Raw genomic sequence first — 22235 nt, forward strand, 5'->3', positions numbered from 1 at the left:
ATCCAAACCTTGATAAACATCTCATTTAAGAGTTCAAAATTTTGTTTTCCTAATGATTCTATTAGAATTTGTATAAAACAAAGGGACTACACATGTCCAAATGATTTAAGCTTAAGGTTGAGTTTGCCTGTTTGAATATTTAGAGAATATGTTAGTATACTTGTGAATAGTAGTAAAATAGGGTTTCGAAAAAATGAGAGAACAAATTTGAATACAAATATTGTAAAGTAAAAAAATTATTTGAATATAGTTTTTTAATATTAGTTTTATTTTGAAATTTGAAAAAAGTTGTATTATTTTTTGTTTTTATTTAGAAAAGTTATAAATTATAATGATTATATGAAAAAGTTACAAAATTTAAAATTAAATTTGCCCTAAGATTGAGGTTGGATATGCCAATGACTTACGGGTCTAATGGTGATGGGGTGGTGCTAGAGACATCGATAGTCGGTATCAATAGTGTAATTTTTTTTTAAAGAAAGAATACCAAAAATAAAAAAAATAGAATATTATAATATAAACAAACACAAATCTTAAAAATAACAAAGAGAATATTGGTACACTTTATCGGTAGAAATTGTGGATGGAGTATCATTTCCTAATGGTGGTCACTGGTGAGACAATCTGCATGACTGAGATTGGATTCCCAATTCGAGAATGTATGCTCCTAAAAAAATTTCTAGAAAAATTAAAAAAAAAAAAAGCAAATATTTCCTTTCATGGTGTCTGATTATTAGTGTTTAACAACATTGACAAATACAGCAAGACCAAAATAAATTCACAAAAAAAACAAGTAATTATTATATACCCATCTCATATTCATCCTAAGTTTTTCATTTATTTGCTTTGCAAAATAACATATACTTTTACTAACTCGGGTTCATCATAACTACATCTACTCTTTGTAATCAAGTGAAGGTAAAATAAAAGGAGGTTTGGGAACTTCAGCATTTGACTTGTAATTCACCAACTATTATTTGACATAATAGCAAATATATATATACATAAAAAATGATATTTACAGTTTTATGATATGCGTACACCCACCTTGAAAAAAATTTGATAAATTTAAGACCTATATAAAACATTAAATTTTTAATAATATATCTTATTTTTTTTTCAAGCGGGTATGTGGAACTTATATATAATAGAATTGTATCTAGTGTTATTATATATGCTATAAAAATATATTTTATAGGTCTTACCTTTTTTGAAAAGTAGTCAAACTTGTCTAAATATTTTTTATATTTAAAAATAAATGATATATATTAAAAGCAAATAGGATTATTATTATTATTATTCTTTAAATTTGATTTGGTGTGGTTATGAAATTATATTTGCATAAATAAAACAGAATCAAAGAGAAGGGAAAAAGGGAAGAGAGATTTTTTTTTTTATATAGTTAACGAGAGAAATTTATTTCAAGTAAATTTTCATGGTCGAAATGCATCATATATATGAGAATACGTATTTATTAACATAATATAATAAAATATTATTTGGATAGTGAGATGAAATGAAATAATTTTGAATAAAAATTAAAAAATTAAATAAAATATTATTTTTTAATATTATTATTATTTTAAGATTTAAAAAAATTAAATTATTTATTATATTTTATATAAAAATTTAAGAGATTTATAATAATTAAATGAAATAAAATAAAGACAAAATAAATTAAGAATATTTATCAACCAAATAGATTGACAGAGTGAGAGAAGAATACAATCATTCCCATCAAGATTCTTCGCCCAAAAGTTGGAGAGTTCAAAAAAGAAGTTCCCTTATAGAACAAGGGAAAAAGCTTCGAGTACTAACAAAAACTTCCGGAGTTCCCTTACAGAACAAGGGAAGAGAGAATTATTCGTCTTTAAGAACTTCTCGACGCGCGTCCGGACTCCTCACCCCGAGAGAGAGAGAGAGGGAGAGAGAGAGAGAAAGACTCCAAGATGCTCTTTGTTCTCGCACTGTCTCATCGGTCTCAAAGGCTCAGCTTCCTCTCGATCGACTTTTTATCTCGATCTACTCCGTTTTCCTCTCTATTTAGTTTTAAGTAATTGTCGTATCGTCTGAATTTCCTTAACTTGTTTTTATTAAGTTCATGCAAATTTGATTTTTTCTTCCTCCAACTGCAAGAAAACTAGGGCTTGCTTCGGCAACTGCTTACATTTTTCGATTTAGGCCGATTTCAGATCCGAATCCATAAGGTACATGGGAATGATTTTGAGCGCCTGGAACGTAAGTATAGGGTGAGGAATTAGGATTTATATTGGAATCTTATTTATTTGGTTTCGAATTTTGTTATTCAAGAATCGAGTTTTATTTGGAAAATAGTTCGTGGTTCAGAATTGTAGGTTTAAAGGGTATATGTTCGATTACTTTGAGGATTTGAGGATTGGAGATTTTCAAGGAATTGGATTTTGGATTCTTTGGAGAAGGAAAAAAAAATTGTTCTTGGGGATTCGGTTGGTTGTCTCAGTCATGTTCTATGGTACAGTGGTATGGGACCCTTGGCTCATTGTTGGCCAAATTGTTTGTCTCCAGTGCTTTTACTATCTCACTCTTGGAGTATTCATGACAATATTTGTTGGAACTCGTGTGCCACGGATGAGCCTCGTGTATTTCTTTGATTATGCAACTATAACTACCTCTACAGTAACTGGGTGCTGTGTCATTGCTTCGTTTCTGTTCAGCTCGCTTGCAGGGTAAGAATTCCACTTCTTTTTTCGCAGTTTCATTTCTTAGATGCTTTGCTTTTGATGTATTTGGCTTGAACACAAGTGTTAGATTCAATTTCCATTCAGCACTCCTTATGTTTTGTGTGAGTCGTTAGTGATGATGCTTTACTAAGTCTTTATTGATTGCAATGAAGTAGATGACTTTGTTTTGGTTATTCCACTAAATCTCCACCATATCATTGTTGATTCCTATTCTCTCATGTTATCTATCACCGTTTTCACACACGTTCTTTTCGTCCTCTGCCAATCTTTGTTTGCCTTCAACTCAGTCACATTTTATTGGTTCAGAGTTCAGATTTTTTTACCCTTTTTTAAACCATGGAAGTTGGCTTTAACTTATCCTTTCTTTAGTATGTGTTATGCTTCTATTTTTTCTTGTAATCTCCCAGTTAAACATCCTCAAATAGGTATGTTTATTTTGTTAGCATCTCTTTCTCTCATATCAGCAGTAGAGGTGTGCTCGAATTCGCTTTCATCCATATTGTCTCCATATTTGGGTGGACATACTTTAACTGGTTTGTAGTCGGATCTTGTCGTGAATGAAAATGGTATTAATAAGGGTAAATGATGATCAAAGTTGTATTTATATGGGCTGGTTTAATTTCTTTATTGTGTTAAAGCTTTTACCGGTGCTAATTATGATGGTTTTGCTAGTCTTTTAAAACTAAGTCAATTATGCAGTCTGAGGCATAAAACATGAGATCCCTTTAACATGAGTTACAAATTGGAACCATTGTTTTGGAACCATTGTTGAAACGGAGTTAGTGATTTTTTTTTTTCAAGGTAATGCTAAACCTACAGGCTGTTCCTCTTGTTTTCTGGGGAAATTCCCTATGTTTTTGTTTCTGCATTTGTATTGTAGATCTTAGCTTTACCTGCCAAAGATGATTATGAAATGAATCTCAAAGACACAAAAGGGAACTTTACAAAGCATAGTTAGAGTTTGCAAACGTGTATAATCTTTGTATTTAACTAAGAAAGTAGTTTTCTCTTGTTGACTTTAGCCTTTCTTGTTTATGCAGAGCTGGATATATGCTCTATCTGATTGAGAGGGCCAAAAAGTGCTTAGATTTCTCAGCCACTGTGTACGTCATCCATCTCTTCATATGCATTGTGTATGGAGGTTGGCCTTCCTCGATGACATGGTGGGTTCTGCATGGTACTGGAATTGCAGTGATGGCTTTGCTAGGTGAATATCTGTGCATTAGACGGGAACTGCGTGAGATTCCCATTACACGATACCGTTCAAGTAAGTAGTTTTCTTTTGTGCACTAATTGTAACTATAAATTCTGTTTCCGTGTGTGTTTCAGCTGAAAGAGTTTTATGTTAAATATTTTCCTGTTTCACGGTTCACTATGAAACAGTGGCTGCCTGTCCACACTTTTGAGTTGATGAATTGAGCGTTCTGTTATTTTTATGTTGTTCTGGTATTCAATTTCATATGTTGCATGTTATGCTGTTTAGCTGTTTTATTCTCTGTTGCGTTTGCATATCATTTTGTGCATGATAATAAATTAATGATTAATGTTTGCATGTGCAATTCAAATGATTTCTGTTTATCTTTATTGACAAAGGTGATGCTCTTTCATAATTTTTATAACCCCAACATTATCCAGGACATTCTCAAACACATGGTTGTTGAAGAGAATGAAGCTGTTTAACTTCTTCATTTCCCCCTTTTCTCGTGATGCCTGTCTAATTGTTTCAACCTTAAATTACTTGTAAAAAAATAAATAAATTTTTTCAACCTTCAATTGTGTTCGTGTATGTTATTAAATAATGGTATGCTATAATTTGATAATGTAGTATGGTTATGGATCCCTTCGCATGCAACAAAAAGTTGTTGGTCAACAGTTTTTTATACGTCAGATTAATGATAGGGCAGTGAAATTTGGACTTTTTCTGCATGATTGGGTCCTTGCGTCTGACATTCTTGAGTTCCAAAATTTACTTATTACTTTATTATTTTACCTCTCAGTGGAAGTTACTGTGTCTCCTGTGTTATGTGTAGGATTTTTATAAGCCCCTAGTTCTTCATAAGCCTCTAAACACGAGATCATTTTTATTAGCAATAATAGTTTGGGATATTGATAAAACCAAGAACTATTGAACTGAAATTCTATGTATTCTGTAAATGGATACATCAACCTTTATGGCCCCAGAATGATCAATTCTATATGGACAATGACACATTAATAATCAGGTTCATTATTCCATTTGCCTTCAAAGGAAACAGGTTTGTAGCATTAGAAATTAAATTTCTCTTTTTTAACATAAGACCATTGGAATTAGAACCCATTTGAACTCTCTCTCCCTCTTTCTAAAAAAAAAAAGGAATGAAAATCCGTCTTTTAGATAAGTTCAATTTGGACTTCTGTATTTACGTCCTGGGGTTTCTATGTGTTCTTTTTATGTGAGGATTTGGTTGTTTGATGTGAAACTCCGCTTTTTCTAAGTGCCTATTTATGATTCTTTTTCCCCCTTTTTATTGCCCCTTAGTGGATGCTGGATTGGCAGTTGAAGCATCATTTTTTTATTGCATATTTATAGAAGCTATGTGATATTGACTGAGCTTGCAATAACTTTTAGTTTACAGTTTTCTTTGCAATAACTGTCTCGTTTGGGATGCTGTTGAGTCAAAGCTCATTTGATTGACATAGAATACTGGATTAAGTTTCAAGTGTTTGAAAGAATTGCATGAGTTACATTAGAATACTGGATTAAGTTTCAAGTATTTGAAAGAATTACACGAGTTACTTACATTGGACTATAAGCGGAATAAATTTGAAACTATGTCCACGCAGATGTTTGACTGGTAAGACAAACTGGATAGGCAAGAACAAATATTCTGTGCTGGGATGCTGTTCAATAGAATCAATATCATTGAAGATCTCCTGGATCAAGCTTATGAAATAGTGAATCTTATATGTGATTAGAGAGGGGGAAAAAAAACAGAAGAAAAAGAAGAAGAAATTTCCTTAACCCTGCATTCTTTCTTATGCTGGTGGCTGTTTCAAAAGATGACCAAAAGAGTTTGAGATGGTGTTGAAATGTTGGGAAGGGGGTGAAAAAAATGTGACTAGGTATGCATTGTGCATTGGATACTGGGTTGAGTTGAGATGAAAGTTTAAAATATTATTTATTAATATTATTATTATTTTGAGATTTGAAAAAATTGAATTAGAATTTAAAAAAGTTGAATTATTTATTATATTTTGTGTTAGAAGTTAAAAAAGTTGTAATGATTAGATGAGTTGAGTTGGGTTGGCTAACCAAACGCAACCTAATACTTAATAGTTAGTTTTGAAATGTGATGCTTAGTTTATTTGGTTTTTATTCCATAAGATGATATGAGTTGCCAGATTTGCATTTTATAATTGTTATTGAGACTTGTGTTTTTTTTTTTTTTATAGGTAAAAAAGATTTTATTAATCCACGTAAATAGGCAAAATCCGAGTACACAAGAGGTATATAGGAAAGAGCCTAATTACAAACTACGTGCTACGGAAAGTAGTGTAAAAGTCATTAAGACTCGCTCCATACAAAACAATAGAAGAGGCCCAAAGCAACAATGTGTGAAAGAAAAAAGCCCTAAAACCATTTGGAGAGCATTCCCTATTTCTTTCATTCCATGTGCACCACATTAAACATAAAGGCACCATCTTCTATACAGCTGCAATCTGACGATTGCTCTGAATCCCTCGCCAACAAGACAACAAATCTATCACCTTTCTAGGCATAGCTCATGCGATGTCAAGCCTAGTGAAGATTTCATCCCATAATACATCGTCGTTAACTACTTCGCAATGAAGAAGAATGTGATTTGCTGATTCATTGTTTTGTTTGCACATGAATTACCAATTCATTATGTAGAGTCTGTGCTTTCTTAGCTTGGCAATAGTTAGTATTTTACCATGAGATGCCAGCCAGCTGAAGAAAGCAACCTTGAGGGGGAACATTGCTCCTCCAAATGCTCTTACAAGGAAAGACATTAAAAGTGTGAATAGTCAAGGCCTTGTAGTAGGATTGAACTGAAAATTTCTTGTTCCTTGTATGTGTCCAGAGTAATCTATGCTCCGCTCCTGCCCTTGGTTTTAGTGCATATAACACGCTATAGAAATCAGCGATGTCTTCCACCTTCCAATCCTGAACAGCTCTAGTAAATCTCACGAACAATGAATGGAATCAATAGGACTGCATATATTATCAGCCATCGAGGAACTCTAATTTGACGCAATCCTGAAAAGAGGGGAAATCGTTTTTCAAAGCAATATTCCCACACCACAGATAATGCCAAAACCTAATTTGCGTGCCCCTTCCCACCTCAAGCCTGCAGTTGTCGAGAAAATCATCCCAACCATTTCGAATAAGATAAGTTTCCAAACTCTCGTACCATAAGCCCTTCTTACTTCCTTAGAGCACTAACATCCCCAAACGCTCCCATATTTGACATCTAAAATATCCCTTTAAAGAGCGTCTCTCTCTTGATGATAACGCCATAACCATTTGCCAAGAAGTACCTTGTTGAAGGTTCTCAATTTTTTCACGCCCAACCCACTGCAAGACAAATGGGCGCATACTTCATTACATTTAATCAGATGAGATTTTTTTACATCCTTTAACCCTCTCCACAAGAAATCACGAAAATTCTTCTCCAGTCTATTTGCCACCCATGTAAGCACAAGAAATAAAGAAAGGAAGTACATTAGGAGATTAGATAACGTACTTTTGATAAGTGTAATTCTCTTGCCCTTGGACAAGTAAATTCTCCTCCAACCCGCTAACTTGCATTCAATTTTTTCAACAATTCATTCTCACATTGCCTTGGATTTATGAGGGGCCTCCAAAGGGAATCCAAGGTGCTTCATCGGCAAGGATGAAACCTTGCAACCCAAGATGACAGTCACTTCACTTAAGTTAGTAATCGAACCAATAAGAACAACTTTCGACTTTGATAAATTCACTTTAAGGCCAGATACAGTTTTAAAGCAAAGTAAAAGTGCTCTTAGAGAGTGGATCTGATCTAGGTCCAGGTCACAAAAAATTAGCGTATCATCAGCGAAAAGAAGATGTGAGACTATCAAGCTTCCATGTGAGGTGCCCGAGATGAAATCCCTATCCACCACCCCGTCCAACATTCTACTCAGCACATCTATGACTAGAATGAATAAAAATAGAGATAGTGGATCCTCTTGTCTCAAACCACGAGAACTGCTGAAAAAGCCTTTGAGAGTGCCATTGACCAAGACAGAAAAATATGACGGTTGTAACGCAATGCTTTATCCTTTAACACCATCTTTCCCCAAAGTTGTATCTACCAAGTATATACTACAAGAAATCCTAGTTCACATGATTAAATGCATTTTCCATATCCAATTTACACAAAATACGTGGAATGTCAGTTTTGACTCTACTCTCTAGACATTCGTTGGCGATGAAGAACGAGTCTAGTATTTGTCTATCTTTCACAAAGGCATTTTGGGATTTCAAGATCTTTCCCATGACTTCACTTAACCTCTTCACTTGGACTTTAGAGATGATCTTATAAACCACACTCACCAAACTTATGGGACATAAATCATGCACTTCCACCGACCTTGCTCTCTTGGGGATAAGAGCGATGAAAGAGACATTAAAGCTCTTCTCAAATTTCATAAAAGAGTGAAATTCAATAAAAACCTTCATTAAATCCTCCTTGATAATGTCCCAACAAGCTTAAAAAAAGCCATTGGAAATATATCTGGACTTGGTGTTTTGTCTTTGACCATACCTTTTAGCACGCCAAGCACCTCGCCTTCTTCGAAAGGCCTTTCCAACTAAGCCGCAGTTGTATGGTCAATAGAATCGAAAACTAGATTGTCTACCTTGAGTCTCCAAAGGTATTATTTTGTCAAAAGCTTATCATAAAAGTGGATAATGTGATCCTTAATAGCATCTCTACCCAATAAAACCCTACCCTTCGCATAAAGGACCTTTATGGTGTTGTTTTTTCGATGAGAGTTTGCAATTCTATGAAAGAACTTAGTACCCCTATCCCCTTCCTTCAACCAAAGGGCCTGAGATTTTTGTCTCCACGAGATCTCCTCCATAAGAGTAATTTTTTTTAGTTTAGCAACTACAATCACTTTCCTTGCCCTATCATCAGTCGATAGAGTCATTTCCGCCTCTTTTTCCTCAAGTTTCTGCAGGTCCAAAAAGAGTTTGTCCCGCTGGTCATTAGTGTGCCCAAAGATTTCCAAATTTCATTTTCTCAGATCATTTTTCAAAACTTTTAGCTTCCTGGCTAATACAAAACTAGGAGTGCCCGTGAGCTGATAAGAGGCTCACCACGTTATGACTTTTTCTAAGAACCCATCTATCTTCAAACACATATTCTCGAACTTAAAGTATCTTCGACCCTCATGAAGACTCTCACTACCTAGTAAAAGGGGAAAATGATCATAACAAAGTTGAGGGAGTCGTTTTTGGCATAAGTTGGGGAAGTGGGCCTCCCAAGAAGGAGAAACAATAAACTTATCCAACCTCGATGAGGCCTTTCCTTTTGACCAAGTGAAATCTCCCTTGCTAAAGGAAGGTTTACCAAGTCTAACTTAAATAGAAGAGTTGAGAAATCAATCATGGCTAATCCCGTACTAGAAACCCCCGACCGCTCACTCGGTTTTCGAAAATCGAGTGATGTTGAAGTCGCCCTCGATACACCACGGAACATCCCACCAACTGCACATAGCAATAATCTCGTCCCAAAGAAGTTTCATACTACTGTCATCGTTAGGCCTGTATACGCCTACAAACCCCCATCCAAACCATCTTCCACATTTGAGAAAGAACATGCTACCAAAAATTCACCGACGCATTCCTCTACAGAGTTAATTGCTTGCTTGTCCCATATCACCAGAATATCCCTTGAAGCACCATTGGAAGCGAGGGTGGTCCATCCTACATAAGAACAATTCTACAAACTTTTGATGATGTGCTTGTCGATGGTCTTTAGTTTCGTCTCCTGCAAACAAATAATATTTGCCTTCCATTCTTGTAATAAATTCTTCGCTCTAAGGTGCTTACTCTGGTCATTTAATCCCCGAACATTCTAAGAAAAAATCTTAGGCTTCATGGATCACCAAGATTCACCCTATCCTTGTGTCACCCCCTGCTAGCACTACCATCTCGTACAACATAGTTTATAGAGTAGACCAGTCTCTTAAGCTCTCTATCCTTCTTAATTGCCGATCTGACGAGTAAAGGTTGACATGCTCTTATGGCAATGAGTAGAGCTTGCAGCTGGTCCTCAAAACCATCACAAGACATCCCCATGCAATGACGCATATCGTGAACCTTCTGCAGTGCTCAATCTGATTGTAAATCAGCCCATGAAGTCGCTGGTGGCATCGAACAAAGAGGGCTAGGCACATCCCTAGGTTCACTTGGGACAATTAACTGAGTATTAGGACCTCGCTCCTTGCATACTAGTTGTAAATCTGACCCATAAGATGACCCATCATCCGAGATTCCCCCATCCAAAGAAGACTCGTCATCCTCTTCCATCGTTGTGCACAAGACTCTTGAAATAGTCTTTGAGAGACCTAAAAATGGCTGAAGGAGTACAAAAGCTTCCTCTATAACTGGCCCAGAAGGGGATGCCACCCCTACGTTGCTAAGCCTACATTTTCCCTTGGCTTGGGAACAATCGGCGACGTCAAACTTCGCCAACCCCGAGGCCTTCTTGCGTCCAAGCTTGTAATGGGAGGCCATCGGTTGCTCCCTACAACTGTTGGAAAGGTCGTTGGCCTCCAATGGCGCATTCTGAGACTTCGGCGGGTTGCCAGAGGCATGGGAATAGCCAATGACATCAAACTCCTCCAACCTCGAGGCCTTCACGCGACTGAGCTACTCATGGGAAGCCAACAATTACTCCCTACGGATGTCAGAGTGCTCGTCGGTGACCATCGGCACGATCTGTACCGACGGCGGAGTGGCCAGAGCAACCATTAGCGTGGAGGAGCTTGGCCCGTGAGTGAGGGCTTGGCCTACGGATTGCTCAAGATTATGTTTGGCTTGCCATTTAGTGCTAATGGGCCTAACATAGGGCTTGGCCCGTGAGAGGGCTCACAACCCGTAATTGAGAGCTCCTGGCCCATGAATGAGGGCTCATGACCCGTGCAAGAAGAGGACTCATGGGAGTCCTTAAATTCAATACTAGCCCATCTACATCCAATGGCTTTAACGATGCTATCTTTCCATCATTTACAACAGGTAAGGTTGAAGTAGCCGTAGGTACACTGCCCAATCCCATCACCATACTCAACCCCATATCAACTTTATTCATCAAAATGAAAACTTCTTCTAAAACCCCATAAAGTTAAGCTCTGACAGCCCAAAGTATGCCTTCCATTTCCTCCACCTCTGAACCTTCATCAGAGGACCCCCCCGACCACGAGGCAAGGACCATTACTTCCATTGCCCTTCGAGGAACCAGCCATGGCAGAGTTGCATTATGCTGAGGAACCAACCAAGATCGAGGCGTAAGTGGCTATCCTCCCTGAATCCAGCCCATGGCCAGACCCCCTACCCTGACGCAAACCATCCTCTAAGTGTACCTTCATGAAATTAGCCACCTGTTTGAGGTGGTAAGCAAACCTTTCTCAACCACTACCCTTAGCACCTTCAAGTACTATCAAAGAGCCCCTTCTTTTGTCATTGAGAAACTTCTCCAAGTGTAGATAATAGCCCATGAATTTATGTGATGTTGCAAGGTGAGGAACCCGTTACCCACCCTCAACTTTTCGAAAAAACCTTCACGCCGACGAGAATCAATAACTTCCACCACCATTTTCACCACCCATAAAGTCGACACCCCATTGATAAGAAGGAATAGAGTCACACGTCTATTTCTCTCAGTGATACATAATCTGTTGTCACCTATCTTAGAGAGAATGAACGTTTTTTATTCCACCGTAAAATACCTATCTCCCATTAGAAACAGAGCAGGAAAATAGAGAGAAATAGGGAGAAAAGAAAAGAAAGGATATGAAGAGGGAAAAGATTCAGTGAGGGAGAGGGAAATCAGCTCCGGTGCGAGGAGAGGTTACATACTTGCATGTAGATGCTGTACAAAGAGAAAAATGAGGTTACATCCAAAATTTTTTTTCTCAAACATATGTATTGAGACTTGTTTAATAGGGTTAGTTCACCATATTGCTGGATTGAGATACTTGTTTCTTAGTTCCTACCAAAAAACAAATCATGTCTTGCCACTAGTAGCTTGTTTCTTGGTTTTTGCTCAAAACTAATAATTTCTTTTTTCTTTTTCTATAAGCTTGTAGATTCTTCATTTAATAAACTTTTTGTGACCATTGGAGCTCTCTTCTCTCTCTCTCTCTCTCTCTCTCTCTCTCTCCAATTGATAAGAATGCATGTAAGTTTAGACCTCTTAAAATCAAACAGGGCTTTGAACTTTGAATTCAACTATATATTCTTTGGGTCATGCATTATTTCGTAGTAGCTCAAAGTTTGAAATCAATAGGTTTTTTTAGATTATAAGAGCATTGGCAATGGTATATGCATCTTCATATGCAAAATTACATTTTTTAAATATTGATTTTACATAGGAAGAAAAATCCCTATATTGGATTATGTATTTTTTAACCAAATAATAAAAAAATATTATTATATATTTTTTTTCCTATAAATCTGGATGGTCCAATAAATTCAAGTCAAATTCTACTACCAAGTCCAATAAATTCAATAAACCATCCACCAACTCAGCAACACTCATAGAAAAACCCACACATACAATGTGATTTCTAATTTCATACAATCTGGTTTTTAATTTCATACAAATTTACAACTTCATAAATTCTACTCCATAAAAATTTAGCGTTTGCAAAATGTATGCCATACAAATTCATTTTCCAACTAAAAAGAAATTCCATACAGATTAAATTTTTCTCATGTATTAAAATCAACTTAATAGAAAATCCACAAAGTTGATTTTAACACAACTTGAGCTACATAAAATTTTGTTTAATCCACAAAGTTGGACTTGGCAGCTCCACAGCAGCTTCACGACAGCTCCACAGCAGCAAAATGGCATCTCCACAGTAGTAAAAATGGCATCTCCACAGCAGCAAAATGGCATCTCCACAGCAGCTCCACAACAACCACCACCAGCAGTACAAAATTTCTGGTGCAATAGCATTACAAAAAGACCCAAAATATGTCACCATGGTCAAAACAATTTCAAAATATCCAAAATATGTAACCACAGTCAAAACTATGTGCGAGAAAAGGCCTTATTCCTTTGTTCCTCAATGATCTCCATTTGAAGATAATGGAATACTCCTGCTGCACACCATTCATGGAATCAATTTCTTTGGACATAATTTTTATATCAAATTTTCTCTTTTTAAGAGTTACTAAGTCAGATATATCTTCTTCAACCTTAATTTCCAAATCAAGTTTTCTCTTCTTAAGAATTAGTAATTCAGATCTTTCATTCTCATACTTTAATTGTGGTTCTCTTCTCTCCATCATACTAGTCCTCCTATCTTTAGTCATTTGGCTTAAGGCCTCCTTAATTACTAGATTTTATCTTTCGTTCGATATCCTTTCTTTCTCTCTTGCTTTTTCAACAAAAGTTCTTGCATATGATTTGCCTGGTGATCTGGTGGCATATTTCTTATATTTTTGCCTAGTGATTAGGGAAGTACGTGGATAAATTCATTTCACTCCATCATTTCATATGATTTGCTGTCACCATTTATAATGCTACTGTACTGTAGCTAGAGAATAGTTAATACACACCCATAAATGCATATGAAAATAATCTACAATTTGATACATTGTAAGCTCTATTGTAGGTAACATTGTTCGACTAACTACAATCAATGAGTAATACACACAACAAACAATTAGATTTTCTATAGATAGTTAACTGTGGTACATGTGAATTTCTACTCTCAAAAATAAAAAAGTTAAATCACACCAACAGAGTGTTCCATCCAAATGATAGTGTAACCCTGCCCACATTACACTACATCTGAGGCGATGAATATGGCATAGCTTGAACATATAACTGATCCATGGAAAGCTTTGACAAGCCAAATCGAAGAACCAAACCAGTTGTGTACAAGATCAGGGGAATAAAAAAATCTACTCTAAAAGCATGTACAAGATTAGGGGAAAAAAAAGAAGAACCAAACCAGTTTTCTCTATGTATCTCTATTCTCAGTTCAATATTAGGGGCAATCACATTAAATAAATAAATAAATAAATAAATTCTAAAAAACCGAAGAACCAAACCAGTTTTTTCTATGTATCTCTATTTTCAGTTCAATATTAGGGGCAATCACATAAATAAAATTAAAAGAAAACTCTAAAAAATTCTAATAAGGGGAAATAACACAGAAAATTTTTTCCATACAAATTCACAAATAGCTTGCACAAAATCACATTTTGGGCCAGAGAAGAGGCCGCTGTTGATGAAGGAACTACCAAAAAATTGTAGGCGTTGCAGTTGAGCCAACCTTTTAGCATTGGTGCAGCAAAGCAGAGGAGAAGGGGATGGAGTGGTTTTCTTAAATGTGCGTGTTGAAGAGAGAGCAACGAGAGAGAGTGGTTCTGAAATGGGTGTCCAAGAGAGAAAACAGAGCAACAAGAGAGGGGTGAAATGGGTGTTGAAGAGGAGAAGAGTGAGTCGTTCGGATGGAGAGAGAAAAGAGAAAAAGAGAGAGCTGTTTGGATGGTGAGAGAAAAGAGGAGAGAAAAGAATAATAAAAATAATATTTGAAGAATGAAAAGGACGTCTTCATCTTTAAAGAATAATTGTTTATAGTTATGTATAATTTTACATATGCATAAACCAATGCAAATGATTTTAAGGACAGATTTTTCAAATTTGAAGATGAAGATGAAGATAAATAACTTAATGCTAGTGCTCTAAGCGGGGCGTCGTACTTTAATGTTAGACATGCACAATGCACAAGTCCCACTTGCACTCAGTAAAAGGGCTGCAAATGAACTTACTCTTGGTAATGTAATGTCAAGGGAACGATCGTGCTGGATTTTAACCTCTACGCCAAACGGCATCATTAGATGTGAGAATTGAAAATACCAAGCTATCCGTTCTTGTAGAAAAATGATGGGGCAAATAAAGGGTAGATTATCCATTGAGCCCTTGTTGGTTGTCTTTGCCAGTAGATCGGGGATCAAGCAAACGTGATTGATTATTCGTTGATCATGGGACCATTTGGTGGAATAAACACCTCACTAGTTGGTTAAAAATTAATGGGTTATGCTATGTATACCACATCATCTCACTCTATCACACTGCCCTAATATCAAATTGTCTATCAATTATTAGATCAGTTATTCTATTTGCAAGTCAATATTTTGAACACAGTATTCACATTTGCCTTGCTAGGTGTGTTATTCACACCGACTTATAAATAGAATTTTCCACCATTTCAAAAGTTGATTGATCAGTTGGCGTTGGCGTGTAGATATGATAAATTCTTCACCTCTCATCATTGTTTTTATTTTCCCCTTTTTGGTGGCATGCTTTGAAAGCATTTGGAAGACTAGCTTTCTGCATAGCTGTGGCAAGGCTTTCTTCCACGAGGATAAAAATATCACCAATGGAAATCACTCTCAAAATTGAAACAAGAAAATAAATCTATGACATCGACCGTAAATATGAATTTGGTGAAATGCAAAAATTTGAACTTCAAAATTTTTTCTGAGAAGATCGTAGCATTCCTCGTGTCTTGTAAAAAGGAAGATACAAAAGTATGAATAAAAAGCATGAACATTCACAGCCGAAACCATTAAAAAAAACAAAAGAAAATTCCTCTCCTGAGTTCCCGACTAGAACTCTTCCTAGATTGCAACAATTTGCAAAGTGTTGCCGTATCTTAGTATATCTTCGTTTCTTTCCATTGTGCTATAGAACCCCTTTCGTAACTCATGGCTGCGCCTTCCACAAAGACGATATATGGGCCACAGCTTCTCCAACAGAGAGATAGAGTCCATTCAACTTGAAGGACTGCAAGATTCCTGAATGATCTAGCTTTTCCGTTACAGATCCAACAGGATTTGCCAACACAAGCTACATAACAAGCAGTAAACGAATGAGAACCATTTGGAGCTAACCAAAATGTTTTCTTGAATTAGAGGTTTCTGTCATTGCTACCGTAACTACTTTTTACCTGGAGTGATCTTTTCTCCAGCATCTTTCTGATTTCACATATTGTGTCAATACCACTTGTATCTATGGCTGTCACAGCTGAGAAAAATAATAAATTCTTAAGCCAAATGTGCAAGAAAACTAACGAGAATAATGGTTTTCACAGGCATGAATTCAAGTTTGGATAACTGAAGTACCTGTCATGTCTAGAATTACGCATTTCAATGTACTCCCATTATTTGCTTTTATCCACTCTTCCTCCTCTCGAACCCATCTTAGTATCCTGTGACAAGAAACTCACTCAGCAAGAGATCCACAAGTTAAAGGAAATGCTTAGTGTATCCCTTCTATTGCCAAAAACTATGTTGTACCAAAGATAGCTTGATTATGCATGCTAGGAACCTCACAATCCAAAAAGTTATATATACATAAAACTCGGCTATGATTGATTAGGACAAAACATTTAGTATCCTGAGATTGTGCACAATTGAGCTGACCTTTCTTGCAGGTAGGTCGAGTTTGCGAAGTAGATGGGAGACTCAACAGCTAGAATGAGAAACGAGGGGACCCTTGAAGCATCTCTGTACCGGATGAGATTTTGGTATATTTGAGTACCACGGATATTCCCTAAAACCATGGTGTTTGGCCTGGTGACATGCAAGAGAATCTTGAAAACCGAAACTCCAACCTGAATTTTGCAGACATGGCCTTATTGTTATTATTCATTATTTCACTTATTTTTTTCTAATACACTGTCATAATTAATCAGGGATAACAAGAGAGTGAAAAATTCTAATGGGAGTAGTAAAAAGCTCACCGCAATGGCAAGACCTGTTGGCACTGAAATGAAAAGAACACCAAGAAAGGAGCACAAACAAGCCACGAAATCAAGTTTGTCGACTTTCCACAACTTGTATGCAGCCTGATAATCGATTAGCCCAATCACAGCTGTTATGATGATGGCCGCCAAGATGACAGTGGGAGTGTAATAAAACAGTGGCATGAGAAACAGCAAAGTCACAAGCACAGCAGAAGCCATGACTATATTAGACACTGCTGTTTGAGCTCCGGCATTATAGTTTACAGCAGATCGAGAAAACGATCCTGAAATATCAATTAAAAACATATATGTATGTTCTTAGAAACTGTTGTGATTACCACATGGCAGCACAAATTGGAAAGGGCCATATGAGAAGGTTCAAGGTTTTAGTAAGTACCTGTAGTAACATAGCATGAGGAGCATGAACCAGCCATGTTCATAAGGCCAATAGCCATCATTTCTTTGTTTCCATCGACTTGGTAATTTTTCAGAGCTGCAAACGTTCTCCCCACAGCAATTCCTTCCTGTAAAGAAAGAAAAAGAAAACAATTTTGGAACATTACTTCGGTTCATAAATATCTTAGTCATAATGACACAACTATAACTGTTTTAGTAGTAAATGGTAGTTTTCCACAACTTACAGTGAGAGATAAGATCCCAGTTATGATGCCAGTTTTGATAGCGACGGCTAGATGGGGGCCACTAAAGCATAACATGTTTAGTGAAGGAGGATTAAGTCCCTTTGGCAAGCGGCCAATCTGTTAAAAAACGAAAGGAAGAGAAAGATCAATATAAAGTAGTAAAAAAAGAACTTCCATTTGGAATTCCCTGAGTACTAATGCTAATACCAGTAGAAACTAACTTACAATTGGAATTTCCTTAGTCTTGGACTTGAGGAGGAAAACTAGTAGGGTCGAGAGAATAACCGAAGTTAATGGTGCTGCTGCTGAGACCCAAAAAAGCTTTGGCTTCCTAATGCTCTGTGTTGATAAGAAAAAAAAAGGATTATGATCTTGGAAAACAGAATAAATTGATAAATTAAACATAATAATAGATATTGTTTTTAGGGCAACGACAAAACACTTACGATATGCCTTGTTGTCAACAGAAAGAGGAGGAAACCAGAACCCATTACAATGGTTTGCCAAGACCACTGCACATCAATTATAGTATTGACGATGAAAATTGGAATAAGAATAATATCAGTAGAATACATATGCTTCTTTTGTATCATTCTGGTTTCAGTAAATATTTTTTTCTTTCAATTAAAAAAAGAATAATTATTTTGATATTTTCGACAATTCCACTGCAAAAGCTTGTCACAAAGAAACAAACTTTACCAAACTTTCATCGAATGGAATTGCTGCATAATTGAAAAGTGTATGTAATGATTCTCAACAGAGTAAGTTGTCACCAGCCCTTCTAGTCATTATTTCTCTGGTTAGGTTGCTTGGATTTATATATTAAAAACTCTCTGCTTTACAGAATTAATTTCTATATGGTACCAACAGGAAACTTGTTTTTTTCCCCTAAAAAAAAATAAAAAATAAAAAAAATTTACTACATGAGTTTCTGTTCCTCAATTTCCAGACTTAGTGCCACTTTGGTTTGGTTAAATTCAGTTGGTCTTGGCGATGTGTCCTACCTCATCTGTCTGCTTCAAAACAGAAGATATGACAGGAACAATTTCCATTTTGCTAGTGAAATGGACAATTCCGAGCAATCCTTTCAGCTGTTGCAATGACACAATGACTGCTGCACCAGCCATAAACCCAACCAGAGTTGCCTTTGAGAGAAAATCAATTATAAAACCTAACCTGTAATTAGTCACCACAAGTCAAAATCAACTAAAGATTCAGCTAGAGAGATAAAAAATTCTCTTCCATTTATTAATTTCTAAAGTGTTTATTTTTCTTTTAGAAAAAAAAATAGAGATGTAATATTTTTTGGTGTTATTAATGAACTTTGTTACAAGGACTTGTCTTCCAAATCCACTATGAAGATTAAAATAAAAGCCAATTTTGAAAAGAAGAAGAGGAGTCGTTGAATTTTGGTCGGAGTCTTACATTATTTGACACGGTCGCTATCATCTTGACTCAGAAAAGAAAAATATGTGACATTATAAGAAATATCGAACCACAAAATAAAAGAGCTTAGGAATTGCAGAATTTGGTACCTTAATAGACCTAGAGATGCCTGAAATACACCAGCAAAGAAGGTGGCAGTGAAGGCCAATTGAAGGTAAGTAATTGGATCTTCATTAGGAGAGATTTCTTCGCTTAGAATTGATCCCATGACCAAAGATGCTATTGAGACAGGGCCAACGCCAAGATGTCTGGAACTTCCAAGGATGGCATATATCAGTGGGGGCACAAAGCTTGAATCTGCATGAAACCCGGTTAAGTTCTCATTAATTTACGATTTGAAAAATATATTTACATAGCTGACTAATTAATACATTTATATGGTAAGTAAATGGGGTAGGTTTTGATACTAACATAGCCCGACTATAGCTGGCAAATTGGCAAGCTTTGCATAACTGATTCCCTGCAATAATACAAACTAGATTAGATCCCCAGAGAGAAAGAGAGAGAAAAAAAAAAGACGTTCTTCGTACCAAAAGTACTGGAATTGTTTTAAAAAAATCCTTGTAAAAGAATGACTATATATGGCACAAATAAAATATGGTTGTGACACTCTAATCATGTCTGTCTTTTGAATTTTTAAAGATATTGATAAGCACCAAATGTCTCGACCAAAATAAGTTTATTGGAGCTACATATTGTAACATGTGCAATGTGTTAAATTCCAAAAAAAAAAAGGTATAACCATATGGATGGACAATAAAATTATAGCTTGAAGAGGTAAAGACGAAAATCATGTTCAAAGCTCAGATGATATGCTTAAGTAGAAGATTAGTTACATCGATACAAACAAACAAGTTTGGGAAACCCAATTCATAGAATCATATGATCCAACTCAAATGGAATATATGCAGAACCCAACTCAGAATGCTTTGTCCACCAGCTTAATTCATTGAATGACAAGCATCATCGACGACAACAACCAAAACACACACACACACACACAGATATACACGGAGGGAGAGGGTGTTGAGGGGGAAAAGCTTCATTCTTTGTCTCACCTGTGGGATAGCCAGGCTAGCAATTGTCAGGCCAGATATGACATCGGACCTCAGAAGACTAACATTGTACTCAGACCCCCACTGAAACACAGGGAAGAAAAATTGAAGAGCCAGGATGAATTTCCTGAACCATGTTTGATTCTTGAATCTGTAAAGTGGGTCATCGGGGAAGAAAATCTCGGTGAGCCTGTGCTTGAGTTTGTGGAAAGTGGTTTGCTCTGGTGGCAAGCAAACGTTGTGGATTTGCAAGGGTGGCATTGCCACCAACTCTGCATGTATTCTCAGAGTGGTTTCTGGACATGCAAGGTGTTCCACTCTGTTAGAGTTGACACCCATTTCTCTGCAAATGAGCAGCACAGATGTTGAAGGAAGATCGAAAATGGTATTATAATTTGAAACTATTAAACAAGACTACTCAGGAAGTGTTGAAAGAAAAGGAAGAAAATGGAGGCTTATATAGAAGTTAGAACCAGAGGTGAAGAGAGAGAGCAAAGGAGTGTATGTATGTATGCATGAGGAGGATGTTAGTTACCGAGCAGTTGGTTGCAATTTGCCAGTGTCCCGGTCAGATTGGTCACTATAGTCTGATTTGAACGATGATTAGATAGTTTTCTTTTATAGAGACTTTGCCAGAAAAATATATAGGAAAAATGTAGTTGTAAGTATAAATATGTATTAATATAATGTATTAATTTAATATGATTGGTTAAAAAATAAATATTATTAAAAATAATATTAATTTAAATTTTGAATATGAAAGAATCAATATTATTATATAGATTAATACATAATTTTATTTATATGTAACAAAACTTATATAAATATATATATAATATGTATATGGGGAGCAAAGGAACGAGGGAGGGCCATTGGGATGAGCCGTCATTACCAGTGCACATCACTACGGTGGGTCATAAAAAACACTCTTGGATTCCGATTTGGCTTTAGTGACATATATTTGCAAGGGTGGAAGTTGGAATATCTGTGGGCCATCAGCATGCTTTGATTTCCAAATAAAATAATTACACATCGTAAATCTGTATCCTCCCTTTTGATTACGCTTATCATCCCGTTTACGAAGAATTGTTAAAAACAACTAAAATTAAAAAATAAAATATAGTTAAATTCAATCTTTCCACCTTTCTTCTTTCTACCAATGTTCTAAGATCGGTACGCCGAATTTTTCGTATGGTCAATTAATGTAAGATCTTTCTTTTCCAACGAAATGCAATGGAATAAGAAATAAATCTGCTGGGTTGGCCTTAAACCAAGCAGGCCGAAAGCTGAAACCGCTCCAATATTGCACTTTACTGGTGCGTTTTGTCAGGGCATTGCCTAACATATTAATACAATGAGAAATGATATTTATAGTCGTAGTTGTGTAAGTGATGTGTAGTTATTTTGAAAAAAATAAATTAATATAGGACTTATATGAGAAAAAAAATTAACTTTTTAATCGTAGACCCCACTCTTTTTCAAAGCGATTATGCGGCGTTTGTAATTCTACGACTGTATATAACATTGCTCTAATATGGTAGATAACCAATAATCAAAAGCAATCAGATTTTTATTCATTCTTTATAAAAGGGTTGGGGTTTTGAATTCAGATTTTTTATTTAAAAAATTTAAATAATATGCCATCAGGTCATTAAGTTATAGACAGATTTTTATTAACTAATTTTTATATTTACTTTAGTAATAATTAATTAAAAGCCAACCTTCTTGATCAGTTGATCATCTTTCTAGTTTCAGGTTTTTTTTTTTTCAGTAACTGTCGAAATTACGGCCAAAAAAAAATTATAATAATAGATTTTATAGCTTAATTTTCTTCTTCTTCTTATAAATCAAAGCTGCATTTGATTCAAAATCTTCTTTGTCTAAAAAATTTAGAGCTTTGCTACACATAAACCCACATAACACATATTTTTTATTTTTTATTTTTATTTTTTAATTATTTTTTTGAGTTTATTTTTTATAAAATAATTAAATTCTTCTACTTATTATCCATATACTAAACATTTGATAAAAGAAAAAAATATATATATAATGTATAGTATGTGTGCTTATGTTTAGAATTTTTCTTTGTATAGTTATTGATTTTGTAACTTTAATGACTTGTAATAAAACCTTTAATTTGTTCCAGTCTTGGATCCTGACTCTCTGTTGAACAGAGAGGTAGGCCGTTCAATCGGGACCGTCCAATTGATGCTCTATATTTACTGCGTTGAAAAAGATTCTTTACTTATTCTTCACTTGGCTTGCTTTTACTCGATCCTCATTTTTCCTTTTCCTTTTTTTTTTTTTTCTTTTTTCTTTTTTGAAGCTACTTCACACTTTTTCATTAATTTTTT

At 35.6% G+C, this 22235-nt stretch overlaps 2 protein-coding genes across 4 annotated transcripts; one reads left to right on the plus strand and one right to left on the minus strand.

The window, feature by feature from the left end:
* The first annotated feature begins 1714 nt into the window (after positions 1-1714).
* Positions 1715-13159, plus strand: LOC122282678 (protein SYS1 homolog). 3 transcript variants are annotated; one of them, XM_043094660.1, is made up of 4 exons: positions 1715-2705; positions 3761-3987; positions 12786-12822; positions 12868-13159. In XM_043094660.1, exons 1-4 carry the CDS (start codon positions 2368-2370, stop codon positions 12929-12931), a joined length of 666 nt encoding a protein of 221 aa, XP_042950594.1. In that variant the 5' UTR covers positions 1715-2367; the 3' UTR covers positions 12932-13159. The 3 variants fall into 3 exon arrangements, with proteins under 3 accessions (XP_042950594.1, XP_042950585.1, XP_042950601.1); XM_043094651.1 differs by having other exon boundaries at positions 12786-13159; XM_043094667.1 differs by lacking the exons at positions 12786-12822; positions 12868-13159 and adding an exon at positions 5544-6100 and having other exon boundaries at positions 1717-2705.
* Positions 13160-15434: 2275 nt separating this feature from the next.
* Positions 15435-20490, minus strand: LOC122282669 (probable sulfate transporter 3.4). Its single transcript, XM_043094642.1, has 14 exons — positions 20417-20490; positions 19885-20224; positions 19238-19286; positions 18916-19123; positions 18385-18556; positions 17827-17892; positions 17606-17719; positions 17381-17497; positions 17137-17263; positions 16737-17023; positions 16417-16607; positions 16117-16202; positions 15942-16018; positions 15435-15841 (listed from the first exon to the last, which is right to left on the minus strand). The coding sequence occupies exons 2-14, from the start codon at positions 20218-20220 to the stop codon at positions 15698-15700; spliced, it is 1974 nt and encodes a 657-aa protein (XP_042950576.1). The 5' UTR covers positions 20221-20224; positions 20417-20490; the 3' UTR covers positions 15435-15697.
* Positions 20491-22235: the final 1745 nt, after the last annotated feature.

This window comes from Carya illinoinensis, chromosome 1 (assembly GCF_018687715.1).
Source record: "Carya illinoinensis cultivar Pawnee chromosome 1, C.illinoinensisPawnee_v1, whole genome shotgun sequence".
Taxonomy (NCBI): Eukaryota; Viridiplantae; Streptophyta; class Magnoliopsida; order Fagales; family Juglandaceae; genus Carya; species Carya illinoinensis.

Excerpts from the sequence above, each read along its gene's own strand:
- LOC122282678 (XM_043094651.1), top strand. The coding sequence starts at position 2,368 with ATGTTCGATTACTTTGAGGATTTGAGGATTGGAGATTTTCAAGGAATT. Across the intron at positions 2,706-3,760 it reads CTGTTCAGCTCGCTTGCAGG|AGCTGGATATATGCTCTATC; the intron begins GTAAGAATTCCA and ends TTGTTTATGCAG. Across the intron at positions 3,988-12,785 it reads CATTACACGATACCGTTCAA|CTCCACAGCAGCTTCACGAC; the intron begins GTAAGTAGTTTT and ends TGGACTTGGCAG.
- LOC122282669 (XM_043094642.1), bottom strand. The coding sequence starts at position 20,220 with ATGGGTGTCAACTCTAACAGAGTGGAACACCTTGCATGTCCAGAAACC. Across the intron at positions 16,203-16,416 it reads TCGACCTACCTGCAAGAAAG|GATACTAAGATGGGTTCGAG; the intron begins GTCAGCTCAATT and ends TTCTTGTCACAG. Across the intron at positions 15,842-15,941 it reads TGGAGAAAAGATCACTCCAG|CTTGTGTTGGCAAATCCTGT; the intron begins GTAAAAAGTAGT and ends CTTGTTATGTAG.